Consider the following 24441-nt stretch of genomic DNA (forward strand, 5'->3'; position numbering starts at 1 on the left):
CGTTGCAGTTTGCACTTCAGTTGACATTTGACAAAGGTGAATTCAGCTGGCACCTTCACTTCCTTGTACCAAACTGGAACCGCCAGAGCTCTCAAAAGTTTTTTATTTATTTAAAGTTTTTTCTTCAACGTCTAGCGATGTTGAAACGACGTAAAAGAAAAACGAGTTTAAAATGCCACTCGACAATTGCATAGGAAAAATCCTTTGGGAGTGACGTTTCTCTTTATCACAAATTTGGGAGCCAATTGCCAATGTGAGAAAGACCGTGGAAACTAAAAATTGGGTACTTTTTACCTTAGTGCGTTTGCATTCAGATAAACGTTTTGAAGAAACTCTTCCATCAACGATGTTAGCAATATTTTACCCGTCATTGAAGTAGCCTAGGATTCACTTTCTTGTTTGTCATTGTGTTGTTTATTGAAACTCGGGCAAATCATTGGCACCGGGCCCGAATGATCCATTCAACAGTCCTAAGAAACAGTAGCCATCTGCTGCATAAAGTCACAGAATTGACTTTTAACTTGTGTTTGGCAAGAAATTTATTAGTTTAATGTGTTCCATGGAACACCGGTTGAAAATCACAAGAGCTTCGCATTAGTCTTTCTGTAATTCCTGCCCAAATAATTTTGTGCTGATCCAAACAGGCCCAAATGTCGCGCTGAGAAAAACACTAGTTGATTGTATCCAGGCTTAGCCTACCCTCCTCGGTATTCGCAGCACAATAGTTCCAGCTGCATACTGTTTTTGCATATTTTAAACCTTTTGGTTTTGCCACCTTTCCCTTTTGTTGGTGCCAAATTCGTGTGTTTACTTTGCCGCTCTCTACGTGTTTGCGTTAGCAATGAAAAGTAAAATTGAATAGCCGAGCTATGGCCGAGCGGAAGCCTTGGTTCGTCATCCGAAAGGGCGCCGGTTCGACACCGCTCAAGAGCATGCAGCTGTGGCAGGACACTTAAAGGCATGCCTGAAGGTGAACGCGAAGATTGGCTTCCTTGCCTTCCCGTCTACTTAATTTAAATTACGGAAATAAAATAACATTTTCCCGGGGAGGTTGTTACGTGATATTGGTTGGCGGTAAGCGTCATGTTAAAAATAATGACGATATGAAGTCTGATATTGGCTTGTTATGTTGCCCAGAAAATATCCGATGTTCAATTTGACGTCACACATTGCGAAGTATTTCTAGAGTTACTGATCTAATCGGTTCGACCATTCTTGCTGCCAGTGCATGCAACCGGTGCAGTCAAATGTTGAGCGTTTCAAGTCACGTACTTGTTCAGCTGTATACCTTAGCATTTGTGTACAGTCGAATTAGACTTTTCTAAAAGAATGGTTGCGAGAGATGGATCGAAGCTATGCCTTCCACGTTTGCAGGACATTAGTTTCAGACTTACGGGAAAAACAAAGTGCGTTGTAAAGTTGTAACATCATGATAATCGAAACTAGGTTTTGTCCAACTAATGGGAGTGGCTGATTCTTTCCTTCAGCGATTACCTTTACTCCTATTCTCCATCCCCTTCTGTCCATCGCATCTTCTTCGATGTTGACGCTTTACAGATAAAGCACAGTACTGTTGCCAGACAAACATTAGTGTCTTTGAGGAAAATTCAGAGAAAGCAAATCTATCTTTGGGGAGGTCCAAGATGAAAATTTAAAACCAGTTGTCCCCTCTGTACTGACGCAGGTGATGTGATGGTATCACAATGACAGTGCAAATATGCGATCATGACTTGCAGTTTATTGAAAGAAAAAGTCACTCATTTATAACGTAATAAGCGGCAGTAGCTAAACAGTGGTTGGACAAATAAATATATCATCAAAAACAGAAAAAATAAAAAGACAAAGTCATTTAAGTCTCTGCTCAGGCGGAAACATCGTTCAGAGGAAAAATACGAGCAGCATTATGAGCACAAGTTCACATGAAACAACTTTTACCACAAGACAACGGGTAATGTTCCAGACGGCGAAATCTGCTCAGCCAATTTATCTGGACAGGCATATAGGAGGGGCCACCCAGACAGCAAAATTTATCATTTTTACAATGATTTAACGTTTGCAGACGTTGAATCAATGTAAAAATGAAGGGTTTTGCTCTCTGGGTATCTATTGGTGTTATGGAACTTCACTATCGACATCTTTTTGAGATCATTCAAGTTTGGCGCCACCAATTGGCGGCATAGAAACAGGTGGAAATCCAGTAGAGGGCGACTGAAGCGAGCCAACATTTTGGCATTGTTGCCGCAATGTTATACGGAAAGTTCGATGCTTGAGACTTAGTGGTATCTTCGCCGGCATTCATGCAACAAAACACAGGGCAAGGAACCTTTGTTGAGTCGATGGAAGTCTACCAACATGATAAGGTCAAGAAACACTGTTTCACCGTTGTCGGGCGTGTAGAAGTGCTGACAATCACGTTCACGCTGCAACAAAAAAAAATAGTTACTGACAATTGCGTCTAGGCTGCAAAAAAAAGGCAATTACGTCCTAAGTGCAACAAAAAATACCCATAATCGCATCTCAACGTAGAATTCGCAGCACAATTGTGAGATCGAGTGGAAAGTTCTCAAAAGGCTTTCACTGACTAATGATAGATATTTGCTCTGCCAATTAAGCAAGTTTCCTACCACTACGAAAAACAGTAGCAATGTGGTTGGAACATATTTTATTTCATTCTCATAAAGTTTTACCCAATTATTAAACCAACCTAATGACAAAAAGTAACACTTCGTTGCAAAATATTTTTTCATCAAATTTTCACACAATCGTTTTCAATGCAACGTCTCGTACATCCTTTTTCTTGACATTTTGCAGGTGAGTTTTTTGCTCGATTGCTGAGCTTCGTGAATGCAAAACTGCTTTGTAAGCACCAGTCAACCGATGATGGCCACAAGGTTAAAAAAGTTAATTCGGTTCAATTGGGGATAGAAAATTTGTCGGTGAAAGGTTTTTTAATGACGATCATCCCAGCAAGTAAACAAACATAACAATTTAAATCGGTCTGCAGACGTTGCATCAATATAAAAAAGGTGATTATTTTCTGGTTGGAAACCTACAACTCTAGGTTGGCAAAGCACGAAGTTTGCAGAAGAGGCTCCATTGAACGTTGTGGTGGAAGCAAAAATATGTTGGAAGCAAAAGCACAAACCACAAAGACATTTTACAAACACCGATTCCATCTTCAAACTAGGTACATCCGATGCATATTTTAAAAGATTCACAATAATCACGACAATGGGTAGTATTTTGACGTCATACCAGTGATATAGGAATGTGTCTGGACTTCTGGTTGTGACAGAGGGTGAGCACAATCCCGCCTGGAATGGTGTAGCTCTCTCTGACAAGAAAAGTCCTGAAAAACAAAAACAATGATAACAACATGTCATCGCTTCTCCGGCCTAAATAAAGCTAGTGATGCTTTTTCGTAATTTCACGAACTGCCCACGGCGCACATTGTGACGTCACTGGTAACCTGGCATGAACCAAACGAAGGGATCGTGGTTCAGGATGTGACGACAACGACGACAGGATGTGAGCATCTGTGCTGTGGCGGATGCTGTTAACATCACACTTGCATGCTTTGTAAGAAAACCACAACAAAATAACGTTCAATAACATTCCCCTAAATCGTTACAAGATGTGTAAAATGACAATCTGCTTTCATTCCGACGTTTTGTCAATCAGACACGATTGACTTGATCAAGGGGCTAGACCAGGTAGTGACTACCTGTCTAGCATGGCAAAACACAGGACCATGTTGCTGTACAGTAAATCAACTAAACATGCTAAATAGAATTCAAGTGGTGAAGTGGTGATAGTTTAGTTTCCACCGGACGAGCGTCTCTCATGTTGTTGAAATAAATGCTTGGTGAACACTGAACAGTGAACATTGACCAACCTCCTTAATTTTTAAAATAGCTTCCTCTAGCGAACAGGACAAAACATTAACGACAACGTTCTAGGCTTTCATTTTTTCATTAGCATTCGGAATGCAGCAACGACAAGTTCACGCAACATCAACTCAATCAACTTTGAAAAAGAATGTTCGCTTGTGTTACCATTGTAGATATGAATGCTACATGAGCACTGTGTAATATTTAAAATTAGTAAAATTTATGTTTTTATTTTCCGTGAGCGCAGAGTGATTTCCAAAAATATGCAAAATGTAAAAAAGTCGTTGGCGTTTCCTGATGCAAAAGAGCCGATCAGCAAAAACTAATCAAGATTAAAATATTCGATCACGAAAAGTAAAAGATACATGCCCAATGCCCATGAAGGTGTTATGCAAATTAGCAAAACAAAAACAATTTTAATCTCTAACACATTTTAACACACCAACAACCCTTACAGCAAAATCCGTCATTTTACATTGATTCAACGTCTACACTATGTCAATGTAATCAATGCCAAAATAACTGATTTTGCAGTCTGGAAACTGGGCTGTTCTACGTTAGCTGCGAACACCGGGAGTCCCTAGACGAGCAATGCGTCAACTGATGGTGAGATAAAAGCCAATCGCTGCTTCAACAGCCGCGTACTTTCAAAGATATTCAGCCGCAAGCTAAAATAGTAGTCCAGCCAGCAAATCAGCCTTTTTTTGCATTGATTCATCGTTTTTAGGCATTAAATCAATGTAAAAATGGACTTACTTGTTGAGTGGTGAGCAAACCACAGTTTCTTGGCATGCTACCTCATGCAATTGAAGTTATTGAACACATGTGCGATAAATCTACAATACATACATTACTAAACCAGGTCCAGGCAACAAATCAGTCGTGCTTTTACGTCTGTATAATTTGAATCAATGTGAAAAATGACTGATTTGCCATTTGGATTCAACCTTCATTGAACATGTGCCCTTGTTTTAGGCAAGATTTGAAACTTACAAATAACCAATTAATAAACTCCTCTTTTTACGTTCATTCAATTGCGGATTAGGGTGGCTCGTTTTTGAATTATTTTTTTTAAATTTTCTTGGGGTAGTGGAAAATGGTGCCAATGAGTGAGAAAATGCTTATGACAAAATTTGAGATTCGTAAAAAATTGTCTTCAGCTTCCTCATGGGGCCCAAAAATCGAAAAATGGGGTCAAAAACGCATTTTTTTTCAAAAATAGTTTTAGTTTGGGTAGATACAATATTGTTTAGATATATCTAATTAGCCTAAGAAAAAAAATTGGAGTCATTTGAAATATTCCTTCAGCTTCCTTACAGCTTCTGAAAATTTCCATTTTGCTGAAAATTTCGCATTTTTGTGGGTGGTTACATGATACATAATTGCGTTAGACATTTTACCAGCCATAAGACGTCATTGTATTTCTCTTTATAGACCTGCCCTGAGCTATTGCGTCATTTTTTAATGAAATTGGGTTAATTTGGTAAGAAAAAGTGACGTTTCTTACCAAATTTTCTCACTTATTGTTACCAAATTTTCTCACTTATTGTTTTCTCACTTATTGGCACCATTTCCCTACTACCCCGAGAGAATTAAAAAAAAAAAGGTTCAAAAACGAGCCACCCTATTGCGGATGTTGAATGAAGTAAAAAGAACGAGTTGTGGTTGCTGGGACAAGAGATAGAAACAGAAGATTACAAACCCGTCAAGGTTTCCATGCTTTTGTATCTCATCAGTGGCAGCTTCCCTCGACATCTTGCCATAGAACCAGGGCTGTGTGACATGGATGGCTGAAACACACCAACAATATATTTCAATGACCCTATAACGGTTATGAGGTTTTCTTTCAGAGTTGGATGCACCGATTAAAGAAATCGACTGATTAAAAGCCAAATTCGCAAACTGTTTTTCATGCAGCAACTGTAACCCGCTGATTAGAATCGGTGGCTTACACGATCCACTGATGGTGACATTCAACTATTGGTGTTACTCTTGCTGGCAGGAAGGTTTGCAATCCTGGGACCGCAGCGGTGTGACATTGTAAGTAAATCATAGTTGCGAGGGGAGAAGTGCACATTCTCAGAAACTTTAGCAAGATTAGTGAGACCGCTGGTTCTAAAAGACAAGCTCGAAATGGACACAAACCTCTTGTGAAGAAGGCGATCTCGTTAGTGGGCGCGGAATTTCCACCCATCGTCTTTTCCGGGCCACCTGGTCGATAAGATGGATGAGTCATACAACACTAAACTTAACATGTCAGTCCTTTTTGCATTGATTCAGTGTGTGTATCAACATAACAAAGAACTGGTTTGTCAGCAGACCACAAAAATAAAACAAATCGTCACTTCAATGTTCATTTAAGTCGCTTTGCCTGATTCTAACTCCAGTCAGAAAATCAGTCCTTTTTTTACATTGATTCATGGTCTTCAGCTTCAACGAGACATTGAATCAATGTAAAACGCCACTGATTTGCTGTCTGGGTTGGGCTTTATCTATTTTAGTCAAACACTCTCATGGATACAAACTGAAAAACTTACAGACGTCGAATCAACGCAAAGAAAGACTGATATGATGGCTGGGTGTGATCAAACAATGCAACAAGCTTGCAACAGATTCATCGTTCAAGGTTGATTTCAAATCATCATCATCATTTTGTTCCTTCCTCGTATGGAGGGTTGGATACAATGCGCCATTGTTCTCGACCATGAGCTGTGCGTACTGCACATTCATAAGTTAATTTTGTCCATTTTGTGATGTTTGTTGTCCAAATCATTCTTGGTCTGCCTTTACTTCTTTTACCGTTTATCTTCCCTTCTATTAATGATCTTTGTAATGAATTTTGCCTTATTGTGTGTCCGAAATACTTCAATTTTCTTCTTTTGACTGTTTGTAAGAGCATTTTGCTTGAATTGAATTTGGAGAGTACTTCATCGTTAGTGATCTTTTGTTTCCATGAAATTTTTAACATTTGCCTGTATGTCCAGAGCTCGAAGGCATCGATCCGTTTCTCCATTTTTTGTGACATTGTCCAAGTTTCGGAATTGTATAATAGGGTCGACCAGATATAGCATTTTAATATCCTGAGACGAGTTGATAAATTTAAACGTTGATTGGTTAAAATATTTTTCATTTTTCCAAATGTAGTTCTTGCAATTTCTATCCGTCTAAGAATTTCATGGTCACACCTCCCATCTTCAGTTATTAAATGACCAAGATATGAAAAAGATTTTACTTTTTGTATAATTTCGTTGTCAATTATAATTTGGAGTACTGAAGTGTCTGGTGATTTTGAGATTATCATTGATTTGGTCTTTTTAGCGTTAATTTTCATATTAAATTCTTTACCAATTGAGTTAACATTGTCCAATATTTCTTGAAGATCTTCTTGTGATTCAGCCAACAGAACAGTATCATCAGCATAGCGTAAATTTGTTATATTCAAGCCACCAACTTTTACTCCTCTCATATCATCAATAGATCGAAAAATCATTTCTGTATATAAATTAAAAAGACATGGAGAAAGTACACATCCTTGGCGTACTCCACGCTTGATATCAATTCCTTTAGACAAATCTTTGTCCATGCGACGAAGAAATTTAGAATGTACCATAAATATATATCATGTCATACTTGTCACACTGGAAGCAAAGGCTATAGTGATAAAGTCCAATAAAATCAACTGCCATGTAGTACTTTGGCACTAATTTTAAGAAGTTGTTGACCTTTGGCCTCGGATCCTATGCAAGAAATTATAAGCAATCATATGCCTATTACCCAGACAGAAAACCAACAGTATTTTACATTGATTCAACGTCTTCAGGTGCATGATTAGTGATTACCCTTCTGGTGCAATGCTCGCAAAATAGGAACTTTAAAACACTTGAAAATTAATAATACTAGACGACCGAAGTAAAAATAGGTGGCATCCTTACACGAGACATCGTCTATAATTAGTGAAATTTCATGCAGAAGAAGGTGGTAGAAAAGTGCAAATACAAACACAATATGACAGGAAATCTAAAGCTTACTGTAAACTATTTAAGAAAGGTCGTTTATGAAAAATTTATGAACTGTAAGTTCATGAAATGTCAACAACTTACAAGAAAATTTCCAAAATTACTTTATAAAAACCCAAGAAATTCAATAATCTTGGTTCATAAAAAATTCACACAAATAACACAAACGAGACCTCCTTTAAAACCAAACAAAAACTCACTTGAATTCTGAATGGTCCTATTTATGAGCTTTCGACGCCAGGCAGACTGCTGCTCCAACTCAACCATAGCAACCTCTTGCGGATCATGTATGACCCTTCCACTCGAACCGCTGAAGTCCATGGCCACAAGGTTGGCGTCATATCGCTGCATACGTCATCAACGTCAACAAATGGAGCACGCAAGAACAACATGGTCCCACATAGCAAATCAGTCGTTTTTTACATTGATTCAACGACTGCAGACGTTGAATCAATGTAAAAAATGACTGATTTCCTGTCTGGGATTGTGCGACTGAAAACCCTTACCTAGGTCTAGCTAGAAAAATCAGTACCTAAAAGCATTCACACGTGGTTATCAAACCTGATTGTTTTTACATACTGATTTCATGCGTTTGGTGGCATCCCAAAATACACGGACCCTTGTAAAATTTACGATCTGCAATTCTTACAACGAAAAGCCAAAACAGAGGTTTGGAGACATCAGAATCACTTCATTATTCCAGCAAGCAAACTCGTCGTTATCAGTCTTTTGTAATTTTTTCATGACTTTTTTCACGATGTGTGTTTTTGTGAGTTTCGCCACAGATTTGATAACTAGAGGCTATTAAACTTCAAAGAAGTTTTGTATGCAAAAACTGAAACAGTTGTTCATTCCAATTGTCACACGGCTCTCGCAGTACATGAAGGATTTTGTACCGAGCCTATGCACAGAATGTGTGTGGAACTGTGGGTGCAAGTTGTAAAAACAGAACAGATTCCGTTTGTCACTGAGGCGAATCCAGTCTCACATTTAGCCACATTACATCGACAAAAACTCGCATAAACTAAATTGAGAAAACGACGCAAATAACCCAGACAGCAGTAAAATTCGTTATTTTTACATTGATTCAACGTCAACGACGTTGAATCAATGTAAAAATGACGGATTTTGCTGAGTGGGAAAGATATTCTGCTTACGTTAATGGCACGATCGCTTGCAGAGCGCACCAAATTTGAAGGTCCGTACCTCCTCGCGCTCAAGTAGGATTCGTAGAACCTGCTGCCGTTCTGCGGGTGCAAATAAACTCATTTGAACCCTTGATATGCAGGGGGTCATATGGACAAAGCGCGTCATATACCATCGATACAATTGATTTCTAAAATAAAACTTCGTCATTAAAACTTTAATTAAATCTTCCTTTCAATTCACCAATGACTGAAATAGATAAAAATAAAGGGGAAAAGCGGAATATCACACTAAACCGATGAAAACAAGTTTGTTATAGACTTATAGAGCGGCCGCTTAATAAGTGTGGCTTTGCAAGTACACATCTCGGTCACAAATATAATATAAATAAAAGCTATTTTCTTTTCACAACCGAAGAAACTTTTAAATAAAGACGCCGCAGGACTAATGGCAATAGTTATGAGAAGGCTTAGGTCTGGATCCAACTTGCCACGATCCCAGTAACGTATAAAGTATTGAATTTACAAAACGAGTTTAATAGCGCTGAAGCAGAACATAACCCAGCCTGACCATCCAATATTGATTCAATGTCTGCAGACGTTCAACTTATATAAAAAGGGCTAGTTTGCCGACTGGAAAACGTTACCTACCATGGTGAGGCGTAAGGCGCTAACCCAGGCGGACTTTGAGTGGTTCGTTTCCGCGCAGAACCACCTGACTGAGGTGCCATGGTTGTAGGACTTGGGCTGAAAATGACACAAATAGTTTAGAAAAGTTGAACATATGAAAGTGGGAACGGCCAGCCAGCAAATCAGTCTGCAGACGTTGAATTATTGTAAAAAAAAAACGACTGATTTGCTGGCTGGGTGGCTATCTGCAATTTTCAGTTTGTTGCAGGTATCGATTTAGTGAAGTATATGAGACTGGTGGAATACGAGACAGAAACCAGCTTGGTGATGACTTGATGAGTCTCAACTATTTTAATTCAATGTACCACAACCACAGTAAACATTTCGCATTCTATTACACCACTATCTGACAGAGTTTTACTATTGATTTAGACTGAAAGTATCTCAAAATAAGCAATGTTAAAGTATTTTTCTCAAAAACGTCTGTGAGAAACACTGGTGGAACACAAGACAGAAACCAGCTTGGGGGTGAGTCTGCGTTCGGGGGCTACTTAATTGTAATAATAAAAAAACAAAGAACTGCTAACCTAGGCGTAAATTTGACATTACGATTTCCCTGAAGTGTCGACTGACGACACCGCCAGTTTACATCGTCGTCATTGAAATGAAAAACGTTATGTATGCATTTTTTACCTGACAACATTACATTGAAGTAAAGCATCTGACAACTCAGTTGATATGGAAAGGTCATTCCAGTAATGTTTACGACAAATCAATGAGTAAATTTGGGAAAGTTATCAATTAAGTTGACAAATTCCGAAGTTTGTGAGGTGTTGAATCATGTTTTGCTGAGTTGTCATTAGGATATCCACTTGTTTACAGAAGCTGGCTACTATGGCTGTATGTTGGCCCGTTAGGGTTCACCAGCAAATGCTACATATGAGTATGGAGAGATGCAACTGGCAAAAGACCGTGTTTGGCGTCTCATTGGGTTAAATATAAGCAAGAAATAGCGTGATATTAATGACTTTTTATGGTGAGGTACTAAAACTAAAAACCAAGTTTGAAAACTTTTAACCTCAAAACAAGAAGATATGATATACGTATTTAAAAAAAAAAAAAGACCAAAATGTAGATTCTAAACTCATATTCAGGAAACATTTTCAAAGCTGTACTGTCTTCATCTTCAGTGCTAACCACAGTACGTACCTAATCTGCAATGTGAAAGAGAGTATGTTATATTTGCGAGATATAGACCATAAAATTTGATCACTTCAATACCATCGATACCACAGCGTTTAAGTTTTGGAATGTGTGGTCAGGAAAAGAAAAAAAAAAACGCCACGAGTTGTTGGGCTCAACGCAACGACAATCAGCAAGGAAATAATAATGACGTCATCATGAACAAAATGTGCTCGTTGCGCAATCGATGGGTCAACCATGCGTACATGACGCAGCTCAAGAACACCTCATACAACTTTGGACATGATATTGGCACGTAGGCAACAGTTTGATAAAACTGACAACCGTTCAACAAAATCACATCCGAAGCGATATTTGCAAACAATAGAATTTACAGTGGAATAGTCTGGTTTCTTTTAAACGTATTTTGAGGCCCAGACAGAAAAAATTGTTACTTTTACATTGATTAAACGTCTGCAGACAAGTTTTGACAAGTTTTGCTGTCTGAAGGGAGGATCCTCGAAATAAAACGTTTCCTTACGGCCCAAGGCAATAGTCTTTGTTTTGAATTCATTTTGCCTAGAATTAATTTTTGTTTCGAGCAGCCAACTGGTAAGAAGAATCCTTGCATTTGAATCGGTGAGCATGGGTTCGATGCCCTGTCAAGTTAAGGAATTTTATTTTTGCTTCACAGCCAGACTTGGAAATGGATTTCAGGCAGTGACGTAATCAGCAGCGCCTCCATACAACTACATTGAATCTCTACCTCGAAAAACTCACAATCTGCAACCTACACAACGTTGTATAAACACAGGCATCATAATTGTTTGCAAACACAGCCTCTGCAACAACAAATTCGGCCGCAGTGGAGGCGATGGTATTCCCGCCAAAATAAGTTTGTAATGTTATGACGTCACAGACCTTTCATAACTTCACAAAGTTGCCAGCTCCGCGGCTTTCCGCAAAATTGGGTTAGTTTTGTATTGGAGTCGGGGGATAATTTTAACAGTCGCGTTTTGTTTTCGTTTAGTTTCGTTCCAGTTTTCACCGAAATTGTTTCCGATTCGACTGTATGCGCGCAAATGGGTGATATTTTGGGCTGCTTTTATGCTACACTTCGGTAGCAATTAAGCTGAAAATTTTAAAAACATATGGCAACCTTACACTTTGAAGTTATGGCATTTGCAATGAGATTTTTTGTGCTCTAACGTCTAGTAACATTAAAGGATGCATAGTGAAGACGGTACCTTTAGGCAGAAAGAAAACGCGGTCGGACCATTGTTTGAATGCTTCTTGTTGATGGGGGACCACACTCTGGCGGAGTGAACCTCAGCTAGGCAAGAAAGATGTTCGCGGCTCTGAGAAAAAGCAAGTAACGATCAATAATGAAAAAGTACTCAGACAGCGCCATCATTTTACTTTAATTCAACGTCTACAGACGTTGAACCAATGTAAAAACCGACTGATTTGGTATCTGGGTAGCGGCTAACAAAGCACCTTAAACATCAAACGGGATCAACAAACAACACCAACATGATTGGCTCTGTTTTGTAAACATTCTTATTTTTGGATTGTTGATAAAGTTTTCTACACAATACTGAACAACATACGTCAAAGTGAAGGTAAACAGTGGGGACTTGTTGCGCCAAATTTTCACGCGTCGACAGATTCAATTACATAGAAATAGGTTTCTTGGAACAAGATGTGAGTTTCCAAACAAAATCCACACAGAAATTTATACATTTCGACGAACCGTGTTGGTCTAACTAACTTTAGAAGTGAATCCATCAATATTCTATCGCGGGCAACACAGCCGACCAAACAAACAACGGCTTTTCAAACCCACAAAGCGCTTATTTATTTTTAAATAAGGAGAAACACTTTTCACTTCGATTGGTTATTAAATCAAGTTTATTTTTTACATAAACTAAACAAAAGGTAATATTAAAGTGACGGAAAAGCCGAAAAAAATTTGGTTTTCGGAAAATTGCTAAAAAATCGATGGAGTTAGAAATTAGTTTCCACAGTACGCACCATAAAAAAATTATTAATATTAAAAAATTCTATAACCAAAATGACGCAGTGGAAATGTCAAATGAGATGAAGGAAAGCGGTTTAATTTTTTAAAGAACCATATTGTATTTGTGTGTTGCATGTGCCATTTGCAGAGTGTTGCAGCAATGAGAGCAAAGTAAAAATGGTCAAATATTGGAAATTATATTAACTATTTGAATTTGAACAGTCAGTTTAGCATTTGATTTAATAATTGCTGAAGCTTGGACATTTTCACTAACAACGTGAAACCTAATCCACGATATCTTACGCCAAAACAAAAGTAAAATAACCTATAGTTTTAATATTTTTAAACAATAACCCAGACAGCAAAATCCGTCATTTTTGCATTGATTCTACGTCAATGACGTTGAATCAATGTAAAAATGACGCATTTTGCTGTCAAGGGAATGGCAGTATACTTACTTTGCTGGTGCCTTTGCTGCTGATATAAAGACCTGAATTTCTTAAGATGCAGTAAACTTTCTTCCAGAATCTTCTTCCTCCTTCTCGCACGTGGAGCCACCCGCACATTTCAGGGGCGGTCTTTGTAAGGATGTGCTGCATCTGGAGGCGCTTGACACTCTCAGGGGCGTCACCAATAGGATTTGAATTTGGAGGCAAAGTCAACATACCACAAGGGAGGCACATCTGGAGATCAAGACTAGTATTATTGCCATTGGACTGCACAGATGGGCATCAAATGTGCGTTGGAAACTGACATACAGTCATTTCACGTCAGACGGAACTTCAATGCAATCAATAAATAAAAAAGAACTTGGACTATATGAATCCCTGGTCTCTGATACAAATCCACTCTTTCTCGTTCGATTCCGACAATTTGATAACCTCGCTAAGACGACCTTGCATGATAAATCAAAGTAGGTCGGATTAGCGAGGTCTGATTGTGTTGCATTCATAAAATAACAAGCAATTAGGTTCCGAACAGCCCAACTATTAAGTGGTCTCTGAGTCGATGGATATGGCTTGGATGCCCTGTCAAGTCAACGAATTTTATTTTATTGTCAAATTAGCAAAAAGCGATTTACCAAAATTTTTCTCTCATCTTCCTTTCGCAATCGTTCAAGTGTTAACGAAAACTATAAACAGATGAACACAGTATAAACAGTTCATCAAAATCACAGTGGCACGAAAATAACAACACCCTTTGATTTGGAGAAAGTTATAACCACGACCAGGAAGCAGCTGACAGGCCTCTCGAAACTTGCGGTTGCACCAGCGAAAATAATAATAATTAATCAAAGAACTTTGACTGTTATTCAAAAACACGATAAAACGCAAAACACGATGTTTATCGTTCGTAAACAGCCACTGACGGTAATAGGCAGTGAGATGTCTCATTGGATGTTTGCAAATAACAGCTTGCGTGTTTATCACGTAAACGGGTACGAAGTCTTGTAATCGTTGTTTTGGAAAGCCAGCCAGAGAGCAAATTAATCGTTTTTTACATTGGTTCAACGTCTGCAGACGGTTATTTTGTATTGGTTCAAAATCCAAGGACGTGAACTTGATACCGAAAATAGCACTTCTTGCTCGTAAAAAGATGTGTTACAGATTACTCAAAGCTCGTTGCTATTAGCTTCAAGACATTTCAACAAAATTGGCAGATTAGTTCTGTCACCACAGGAAACGGCTTATACGAAACACGTCATTCTCTGATACGCTGCAGAAGCTACTGACTAACAATCGCTATGACAATTGATATATTTCGTTAAATCGACGTCAGTTGTCGTTGAACTTATCAAAAGCATTGCAAAATAAAACTATAATTTAAAAACTTCTGACCACAAACAAATGCATGACGTGTGGATTTTGGCTGTAAAACGACTTGTCAGCTAATATATGTTTGGGAGTTATTTTTGTCAAATGGAAATAATTATGCGTGTCGGAATCTTATACATCACCCACAAAAACCTTGTCACTTCCACCATGATTTTCGAAAACAAAATCATTACAAAAACAAACTGATGCATACCTCTGGGTGCTGAAGGATATTGTATTTCGCCGAGGCCCGAATCAGACAGAATCTTGAAATGTGCTCTGGCTCTTGGTCGGTTAATACATCATCCATTAGTTCGTAATCTTCAATGCATCTTTCTACAACCGATAGTTTGTTACAGAATGAACGCTGTAGGGTGCTAACCAGTGGTTAGGTCTAGGGTTCTCGAAAATGGAAACAACACGCACATGAAATTACTATTAACTATGACTCCTACCAAGACAGCAAATCAACTGTTTTTGACATTAGACGCTGAATCAATGTAGACATTGAGTCATCCTCTGCATACGTTAAATTAATGTAAAAAGCGGTTGATATGATGTCTGGGTAACTCCATGTATGGAAGCGATAACCATGTAATGTTGTTTTGGAAATTTCCTATCGAGCGTCTGTTAAACACCTTCCCCATGAGCCACGCAGACAACAATACTAAGTGGTCAATACCACGAATTTGTATTGAATTAAAAGATTAAACACCAGTTACAAACATTGTGAAATGAAGGAGTCAAAATAAAGGAGCTCCAAATTAAACAATAGCGATCTGCATACAGGCCTTGCCAACGTACGAGCTGATGCTGACTGGTGGCCCGGTGGCCGACGTAACTTTGAACTCGTAATGCTTTGAACTCATACGGCTAATGCATTTTATAGCTCTTTAAAATGATAGTCATGAGAAAACAGATTGTCAAAGTGTGATTGCGAATGTCAAATCACTGCAGAACTCCTGGTTTCGATTTGAAAAAAATGATTAGCCTGCCTCCGGTCTGAAGCATGAAAATTTTGAAGCATGCACGTTGGCATGGTCTGTGAATAGGCTATAAGTGTCCTTGGTTTGAAACAAGATCTACGCAAAATCGAAAATTACTCATGCAGTTTCTGTAACCTTACGGAACAGGTAAAATGACGATTTAAAAAATGTCAAAAATGTTTGCTTTGTTGGTGGCAATCCGGTCATGATGTCAAGAGCCCACTTTGTTACGCATTCACAGCTTTACTGAGGGTGGATGAGAGGTTTCAGAGAATAAAATAGATCATTAGAACAAACGAGTATTGCTCAATTACGTAACAGGAGGGTCCATTGAAAAGCTGCTTCAGAGCGATATCTGTAATACTCCAAAAACGTCATGGCAGTCAGAGAAAACGGTCAATCAGTTAGTAGTAAATGCAACATCTTTCGACGCAAATTTCCGTAAACGTGTCTACAGACCGAGGATATAAGATGCAAATTCTTCTGATGTTCAAGTGGGCTTTCACATGGCGTAGAAAACGCGCCATTCAGAAAACTATGTGTGTCGAATGATGCAAGACAGCCGTCACATTGCAAGGGGGCGGAGCTGGAAAGAAGGTTACCGCCTCCATCATGTCATTGTGTAATCATCCTCGCAAGACTCAGTCAGCAAATCGTTTCTTTTTCACATTGATGCAACGTCTGCAGACGTTCAATCAATGTAAAAAAGAACGATTTGCTGACTGGGGACTTTCTCTCCAAAAAGCAAATAAGCTACAAATTGAAAACTTTTTTAGACGCGTTCCAATATTATACAGTTTGGTGTACTGCAAAATTGAGAATGGAACATACAAGTTTTGCACACGGGCAATTCTAGTTTAAACAAATGAGAAACGAAAACGCTGGAAGCGTAATTCAAACACAATTCTACATCCATGCCAGCTTAAGCACGAAAAACATTTTTAAAGAAGGTTCTATTTTTTTTATGGGGTCATACAATTGATCATGCAAAATTACATCCATTTGAACCAAATAGGGCAACTTGACTTTAAATCTCGCAACCGGAATACATTCACTTAGAGTCTTTGACCAATGGTTATCAACCCATTTAACATCGGGGGTGCTATACGTAAAGATATTGGCTTGGGGGTCATTCGTCTGTAAGACATAAAAAGGAGGAGCACCTGGCATTCTCTCAGGGGACCCACAGATTCTTCATAGGAGACCATGTTAATAACATTGGCTTCGAACAAGCAATAAGAAAATCAACACACCTATCATTTTCTCTGAATTTTGTTCCATGATGGACCACTGGGTAAGATCCGGGTTTCGGTTCAACTTGGCCAGGAGGGTATGGAGCAGGAGAGCGCATGTCGACGACTGTGGAAGCTCCACCTCTTTGAAAGCTTGCAAGTCGGAAAGCCACACGCTCCAAATCATCTAATGATTTCAGGAAAAGAAACGTCATAAATTTAAAAAAGTCTGGCAACACTGAAACCGGAGTCGGCTAGTAATAAACTGAGGAAAAGAAACATTTACTTTTTGTGAAATAATAAACAGCATAAGTATCTTGTCTATCGACAGCAAGATTTAAAATCCTTCTGTTTGGCATGCCTCGGAAAATATTAAATTTAAAATACAAAAACTCGCTAAGCATTCTTTGTTCCGTAGCTATCGATTCGATATAACAATAACACCTTTGTGATATTGTATAACGCATTCTCGAATGGATTCTTAGAAAATATCACTAATTGTATAAAATGACGCCATAATTGGTTGAGATTGATGAGTGACTAAGAACAACATCTCGGAATAGCATTGTCCACTGCAAACGTCATTTCCTGCCTTCGATCACCTCAAGAGCGTCGTTTGTTTAATTTTCTCCACGTCATGGCCAGGGGAAATTTGCGCATCTCCAACACCTGGCTTTGTATGTGATACCACACGCAACAACCAGATAGCAAAAATTGTTTCGTTTTATATTGATTCAACGTCTGCAAACGTTGAATCAATATGTTGAATCAAATGCAAAATAGAAGCAACTTTGCTAGTCTAGGTAAGTTGCGGCAAAGGAAAAGGATTATGCTGATTGGGATGCTATGCAGGGCAGGCTCAGCACAACCTTAGATTGCGACACAAACGTGCAAAGTCCAAACAAACAAAATTCTTTGTTTTGTTTAAAACGGCCCAGTGCACCAAACCAACAAATAGTTTTTATTGGTAAAAAGTGAAAGCAGTAATTTGAATCTATGACCTTGATTAATCTGCACTTATGTAAATTCAATCATTCATAATTTGCAAATTGTCACAAATCCTTCACGCTGCGTCAGTCATGCATGAGGTCAAGCACCGCCAGACTCCATTCATTCATCCCCGACGCCGACACACGCCCCATCGGCCTGACACTACAGAGACAGGCATGGGTGCGCCTCAACCGTCTCCGTACGGGCGTCGGGCTTTTCCGCTCAACCATGCACCAATGGGAAATGGCTTCTTCCTCCTCCTGTGAATGTGGTGCCGAGGAACAGACCGCAGACCACATCATCAATAACTGTACCATCTTCAAGCCACCTAACGGAGTGGAAGGTCTGCGCGTCATGGATGATGAAACTAAAGACTGGCTGCTCTCTAGCAGCCTTCCAGTGTAGTCCGGGAACATCGTGAATCTGGGGTGGTAAAAGGATAGACCCTCGGCCCCAGAAGCTCAGACGACGACGAGTCATGCATGACGAATAAATGTTCTGCCAGTCACAACAAAAGGTACATTGCACCTTCTTCAGTGACATTGGCCATTAAATGAAAACTTTATTCAAATTTTCGTTCTCCACCTGTTTTGCGCTGAGCTGCTGAGCTTTGCAAGTAACGGAGTCGACTGTTTTTCTGCGCTGCAAGGAATCGGACGGCTTCGGTGATCCTGGTGTTGATGAAAGCGAATTCGATGACGTGTTCGACGCAGAGTAGGTGACGTCACCGCCTAAACCAAGCGACTTTCTGTGGATACAGGAAACTGACATTGACGATACGTTGGTAGATCAACATTTATAAAATTATTTACATAAATTTACATCATTATTAATATTTACATTTGCAACGTTGAATCGATGTAAAAAAACGTTTGATTTTTGGCCATTTAGTGGTATTCATCTTGAACTCTGAGTGTTGGACGAAAAGAGAAATAAAATAAGCCCAGCATCATGGGCGAAACACGTGTCTATCGCTGTCAATTCTTGCTGCACTCGATTCAACAAATTTGCACTGCTGCATAGTGTAGGAAATTTCACGTAGCATACAACTTTTCAACCGACCTCTTCAATTTTGTTATTTTTATGCTAGAAAATGTGCAAGAAGCAGTAATAAAACACCCTTAAAATAATTTGGAATTTACCTTTTATTGAAGATGGAAATCGGTAAGGGTTTGAAGATATGTTTCTCCAGAAATCCTTGCTTAGCGGCAGGGGGTCGTGGGTAATCCTCTTCAACACTAGCTAGCGACTCGTTGCTTATGTTCAACGCTTGCACATCTGCGAAAAAAAAACTTTGAAACCAGAAAATCAATAAGAAATCAAACGTTTTTTACATTAATTCAGCGTCTATAGACGTAGAATGGCCATTAGTAGGCTTGTCAAGTAGAGATCAGTGGGATTTTGACTCAAGACAAGACGGTTTGTGGCGCACTGGGCTAGAACTTTGAAACCCTTTAAAGTAGTGGAATTAAACATCCAAGCTAACATAAAAAAAAAACTCTACTGTTATTAGTCGCATGTTCATCACAGCTTTACCAGAAAGACACTAATTTACATTGTAACAAACACTCAATCACACGGCAAACATGAGGCAAGGCATCATCCGCGAAAACAAGTTGTTTTTATCGATGAAACATTCGAAACCAATAAGCCACAAAAAGTAAAGCCGATTCTGTAAGTCTGGTTTCAAACCACAACAACAGCTCGACATTTTACATGAAGCCGAAGTTTAAATATAATCCCGTTACAAACAGATAAGCTAGGCCTATACCTGACAACATATAAAACACGACCTATAACTATGACGGCTATGAAGTAGATATGCAGCAACACATGTTTTCATAACCTTTAGGAACTAAAATTATCGATAGCATATGAATACGCTTTTTTTTCGTAATCACATTAATGTAATTTAAAGTTGAATTATTGCAACTGCTTCTTTCATCAACATTTAAACCAGGGGCGTGCAACTGTTTATCACAATGGGCCACAACGTACAATTATAATGATGCTGAGGGCCAGTCTATCGAATAACACATGAATTTATATGAACAATTTATTTAATGGAAAAGTACACACAATCAAGTTACACATTGAGTTTCAGATATCTTGAAGCTCAGTTTTGTAACAAGCTCAATGTCTTTGTTGTAACCGTGAAATACCTCTTGCTGTTTGCTCAAAGACTTTTTCAACTGCTGCATTTTGCCAACCCGTAATTGACCCACAATGCTATCATAATTAGCAGAGTGTTTTGCACAGTAGTGTCGCTTGATATTGTACTCTTTCATTACTGCTATACAGTAGTGTTTTGACAAATCAGACAAACAACATCTTGATTGTGTTGAACAACGAAGTAATTTATACACCATTCATTGTTGAACTTCCGCCTTTCATAATCAACCTTCCTTTTCTTACTTGTAGACATTTTTACTATGCTAAGCTTTTTGTAGAATAAATATTAATATATTCACCACACTGCACCCATGAAGTAAGATTTATGTTACTGACTCATTGCCAGAAAAACAAGGTGATTTTCTACAACGCTTATTAATGACGCAACAATAATTCTAATGATGTAATAATGCTAAAAGTTAATAAATCTAATGAAGACGTTACAAATAACAACATCCTCCGATCTAACAGTGAAAAGTATTTAAAAATAATGGGCTACTTGATGAAGAATCTGCGGGCCACGTAAATGGGTACCGCGGGCCGTGCTCTGGCCCGCGGGCCGTATGTTGCACGCCTCTGATTTAAACCAAGAAAAAAAACATGCACGGTCGAACATTAGTAAAAGATTCAAAGCTGACTTTGAAAACATATTTCAGATTTTGCATTGTCAAATAAATCAGTACTCCCTCACTTTGGTATGGGTGGCAAGCATGAGATGATACAACGTCTTGTTTCATTCAACCGACTGACAAAGTAAATGATATGACAAAAAATTGAAAATACTTATCTTTTATAACAAATGCACTAAACAACAAAGTAGGTTAATAACGCAACAAAAATATTGATGACAGAAATAACTGAAATTAATAAAATCTAATTTAATTAAATTCCGTAAATAGCTTTCTGACCTGACTACATTTTTTCATGTGTTTTTAAATTTAGAAAAATACGGTTATATCATATACATATCTTGCTCAAATTAGTAGCAATATTGCTACCTGTGGTACCAGTTACGCAAGTGCCGCATAAATAAAATGTTGAGGCGTCTAAATTCAGTAATTGGCAATTATGCACTTTAGCCTGTCAACTTGCTCACGAGTTAATAAAATCATCAATCACTGACGAAACCAGCTCAACCAAACGCAATCAGTCTGAGATTGCAACAAAACCAGGGCAAATGTTTAACAAAGATTTGTTTAAACACAAAAAGCAAAGGTGAAGTTTGTTTGGCTTATCTTGAAAAAGCACCTAATGTCACATTTTATCAACAATCTAAAATCAGCAAAAGTTTTGAGCAAGTGGTTCGCCGATGGCTAAAATAGAATCGACGCATGATTACAGTGAATACCGGTATTTATCTATTGCGCAACAATGCCAGACCAACAACGCATGGCGTGGTCCCCAACCTACCCACCAGTGCTCAAAGGTGCTTTACAGAAAATGATTCAAAAATTGCATTTTAATCATCAAGAAGTTGAAAGACACACGTCCAGTACTTAACACCACACGCAATGGCTGTCCATAAAACAGGTAGTCTAATTGCATTACCTTAATGTTTAGATGGGTTTGTCTCTTCACAAAATGATGAAATTTGATTTAAGAAACCAATTCGTGCGCCCATAATGTTTTTCAAGCAGGCAAGTTTGATACAAAAATAAATTTACAAAGAATTGAAAGAGCTTTGGTAGAGAGTGTCTTGTACCACAAAAACACAAATCCGAGTAACACAGCCAGAATTATGTTTTATTTATGTATGTGTAAAGCTGGCTCTGTTACTCGGCTTAAAAGATTGAACAGCAAACGTTTCTCACAGACTTTCTTTGTCACTAGGCTTTACGCTGTCTACGTAATCGACTTCAATTTTGTTTTCGGCTGAAAAATTTACTTGTTGAAGAATTTGCACGACTAAAACTACTTTTCGCAAAAAAGTCTACCTTCCGCTTCAGCTAACTTCGCGCACTGACCGCTTTAGCTTTCTGCTTACCAACTGTAGAAACTGACAAAATCATTTCACAAACAAATGACCAATGCTGAGCTGTCCACGACGCCCGGAGCTGTTTAGACAACTACTTTCTCAACCGACTTTGTACACGCCGCTCACCTGCCTCTGCAAGCTATAAGAGTAAATAGAACAACACGACAATCGTTAGTTCACATGTGATCCATCGACTCATGCTGACAGTTTTTCATTTTCGAGTTTTCATGTTTATGTTTCTGTCAAGTTGAAATCGACGAAATGTCGCTGCACTGACTGACAGACCGAAAAAGATTTGATAGGCGCTGGGTACTTCCACTGGCGATGTGTGTCGTCAAATGGTGTGTTGTGTGCGCGCACGGTCTACTCATTTGAGTAAAGCACAACATGACAGGGCCGATGACATCATCGCTGAGGTTCTCGTTACAATTGAGTCAGTGAGTCGCCTAAGTAATTATTGAAGAGAAAGAGAAAAACTTTAGCTATAGAAAAAATCAAAAGACAATCGTTTGATTTTTTTCTAAAACTAAAGTTTTTTTCTGTTCAGTGAATGTAGGCCAGGAGTCGGGTAACTAGCGAGAAGCCTATTCAAGTGACGTTTGTGGTGCAATGAAGAGAAAGGCACTTTCTTTCGTGTGAAAACAATCGCCCACACTGGCTTTTACCATGATATTCTTTGTAGCTGACAGTGTTGTAACATAACCTAGCCATTGGCAACACAGTGATCGTAAATGGATCGAATCGAACACCATGCTAAAATGGGTGAAGCAAGCTAACCAAATCCGCTCTTTTTACATTATAGTCCAAACTACGTAAAGATACAACAGAAGCATAATGGATAACAAAGCTTAAAAAATGCACAAGCATTTTATGGCACACATAATCTATAATTCTTTTCTTGAGTGAAGTGATAGATTTTAAGCAATGAATAATTTATTAGCATATATTTAAATAATCGCAAAGTGCAAACCGACAGAGATTAAAAATATTTCCGTTTGTTACGGAAAGCACCAGTTATCTTTGATCCAGTAATTTTCTCATTGGAGAGGAAATAGTTTTTTTTTAAATCACTTTATAAGGGTGAAGACATTTTTTGTATGATGAAAGTGAAGTAATCATAACATTGGTTCCTTTAAAAAGCTTCTACAGTCAAGAAAACCTGTGATAAAAGCTTTTTAAATGATGGAAACAATCCTTATTTACATTGCCCCTGTTGATGGTTAAAAGCATAAAAAATGTCCAATCTTCTGAAGTAAGACGTTTACTTGTTCCTTTCCAACTACTTAGTCCTAAATACGAAACATGGGCTCTAAGAGTTGCAATAAAATTTGTTTTAAGCTTCTAGATGGAAGTTATGACAATAATAAGCAAGACTTAACTGCGGCTCATGTTTCAATTGCAACTTGAATAAATGAATAAATAAAACATAATGGGATCATGCATGAATGACATTTCATAGATTGAATGGAGAAAGTTTACACATATGTTTTGAAATACAAAGATTAAAATAATACTTGGGACTCACACTCACCTTCTCCTGTAGAGCTGCTTTGATCAGTTTGTGATGTCTCCTCATCATCGAGATTCTGGATCAGCCTTTCAAGGTCAACATCCGTTTCTAAACAGAACAAGCTTCGTAAAGCACTCAAACAACCCATTGTCTTGCTTGTCCAGACTCAAGGTTTAAGTGAAAGTAAACACAAAGAAGTGGAACTTCACATTCACTTTCAACATTCACCCAAACAGCAAATTAACCATTTGGTTGATATGCTGTCTGGGCAGTTAGTTTGTTAATTTAAGAAAATGGTGGCATCTTCAAGATTATAAAGCATAAAGAAAGTTACCAAAGTTTTCAGTTGTTCATATATAATAGTTATTTATCTTACTTTTGAAAATTGGATGTCAGAGTGCTGGTTGTTGTGTGTGGTCCATAACTTATATCAGTTTTGTATATATACAATTTATAAACCAAAACTTATTAAAAGTTACATGACATAGCACCAGCATTTCAATTCTGTTTACAAATTATAGGAACCATTTTCAAGGTTACAATTCAAAAATTCTATTATATATCAATGATTAATGTTTAGTTAAAATTTACTGAGAAATCAAAGCAATGACAGAACATCAAAAAAGTGCTTTATCAAAAGTTACCAGTTTTTGGAATTTCACATTAAGAACCAGAAAAATATCAAAAGTACAATGACACCAAAACAATTTTATAAATGCACATGACAATGCTTAAAAAAACTGTTAAAATAATCTTTATTAACATTGCAAATCCCAACTTACCGTTGGATATATGAGTTGTAATCTTATGGTTCTCAAAACAAGTTGACATTATTTTAAAGTATCTACTTCAACATTCCTAGCCAAATCCTTCTGCACT

The 24441-nt window shown here is 38.1% G+C and overlaps 1 protein-coding gene across 2 annotated transcripts; it reads right to left on the bottom strand.

Moving 5' to 3' along the window:
- Positions 1-1718: 1718 nt before the first annotated feature.
- LOC145776986 (growth factor receptor-bound protein 14-like) lies at positions 1719-24441 on the bottom strand. 2 transcript variants are annotated; one of them, XM_082588246.1, is made up of 15 exons: positions 24345-24441; positions 23584-23670; positions 19048-19183; positions 18491-18653; positions 16937-17102; positions 14912-15033; positions 13342-13566; positions 12111-12221; positions 9703-9798; positions 9064-9153; positions 8107-8251; positions 6036-6101; positions 5593-5680; positions 3256-3349; positions 1719-2420 (listed from the first exon to the last, which is right to left on the bottom strand). In XM_082588246.1, the coding sequence occupies exons 1-15, from the start codon at positions 24391-24393 to the stop codon at positions 2274-2276; spliced, it is 1785 nt and encodes a 594-aa protein (XP_082444372.1). In that variant the 5' UTR covers positions 24394-24441; the 3' UTR covers positions 1719-2273. The 2 variants fall into 2 exon arrangements, with proteins under 2 accessions (XP_082444372.1, XP_082444373.1); XM_082588247.1 differs by lacking the exons at positions 23584-23670; positions 24345-24441 and adding an exon at positions 20769-20882.

The sequence above is a fragment of the Aplidium turbinatum genome, chromosome 9 (genome assembly GCF_918807975.1).
Source record: "Aplidium turbinatum chromosome 9, kaAplTurb1.1, whole genome shotgun sequence".
NCBI lineage: Eukaryota > Metazoa > Chordata > Ascidiacea > Aplousobranchia > Polyclinidae > Aplidium > Aplidium turbinatum.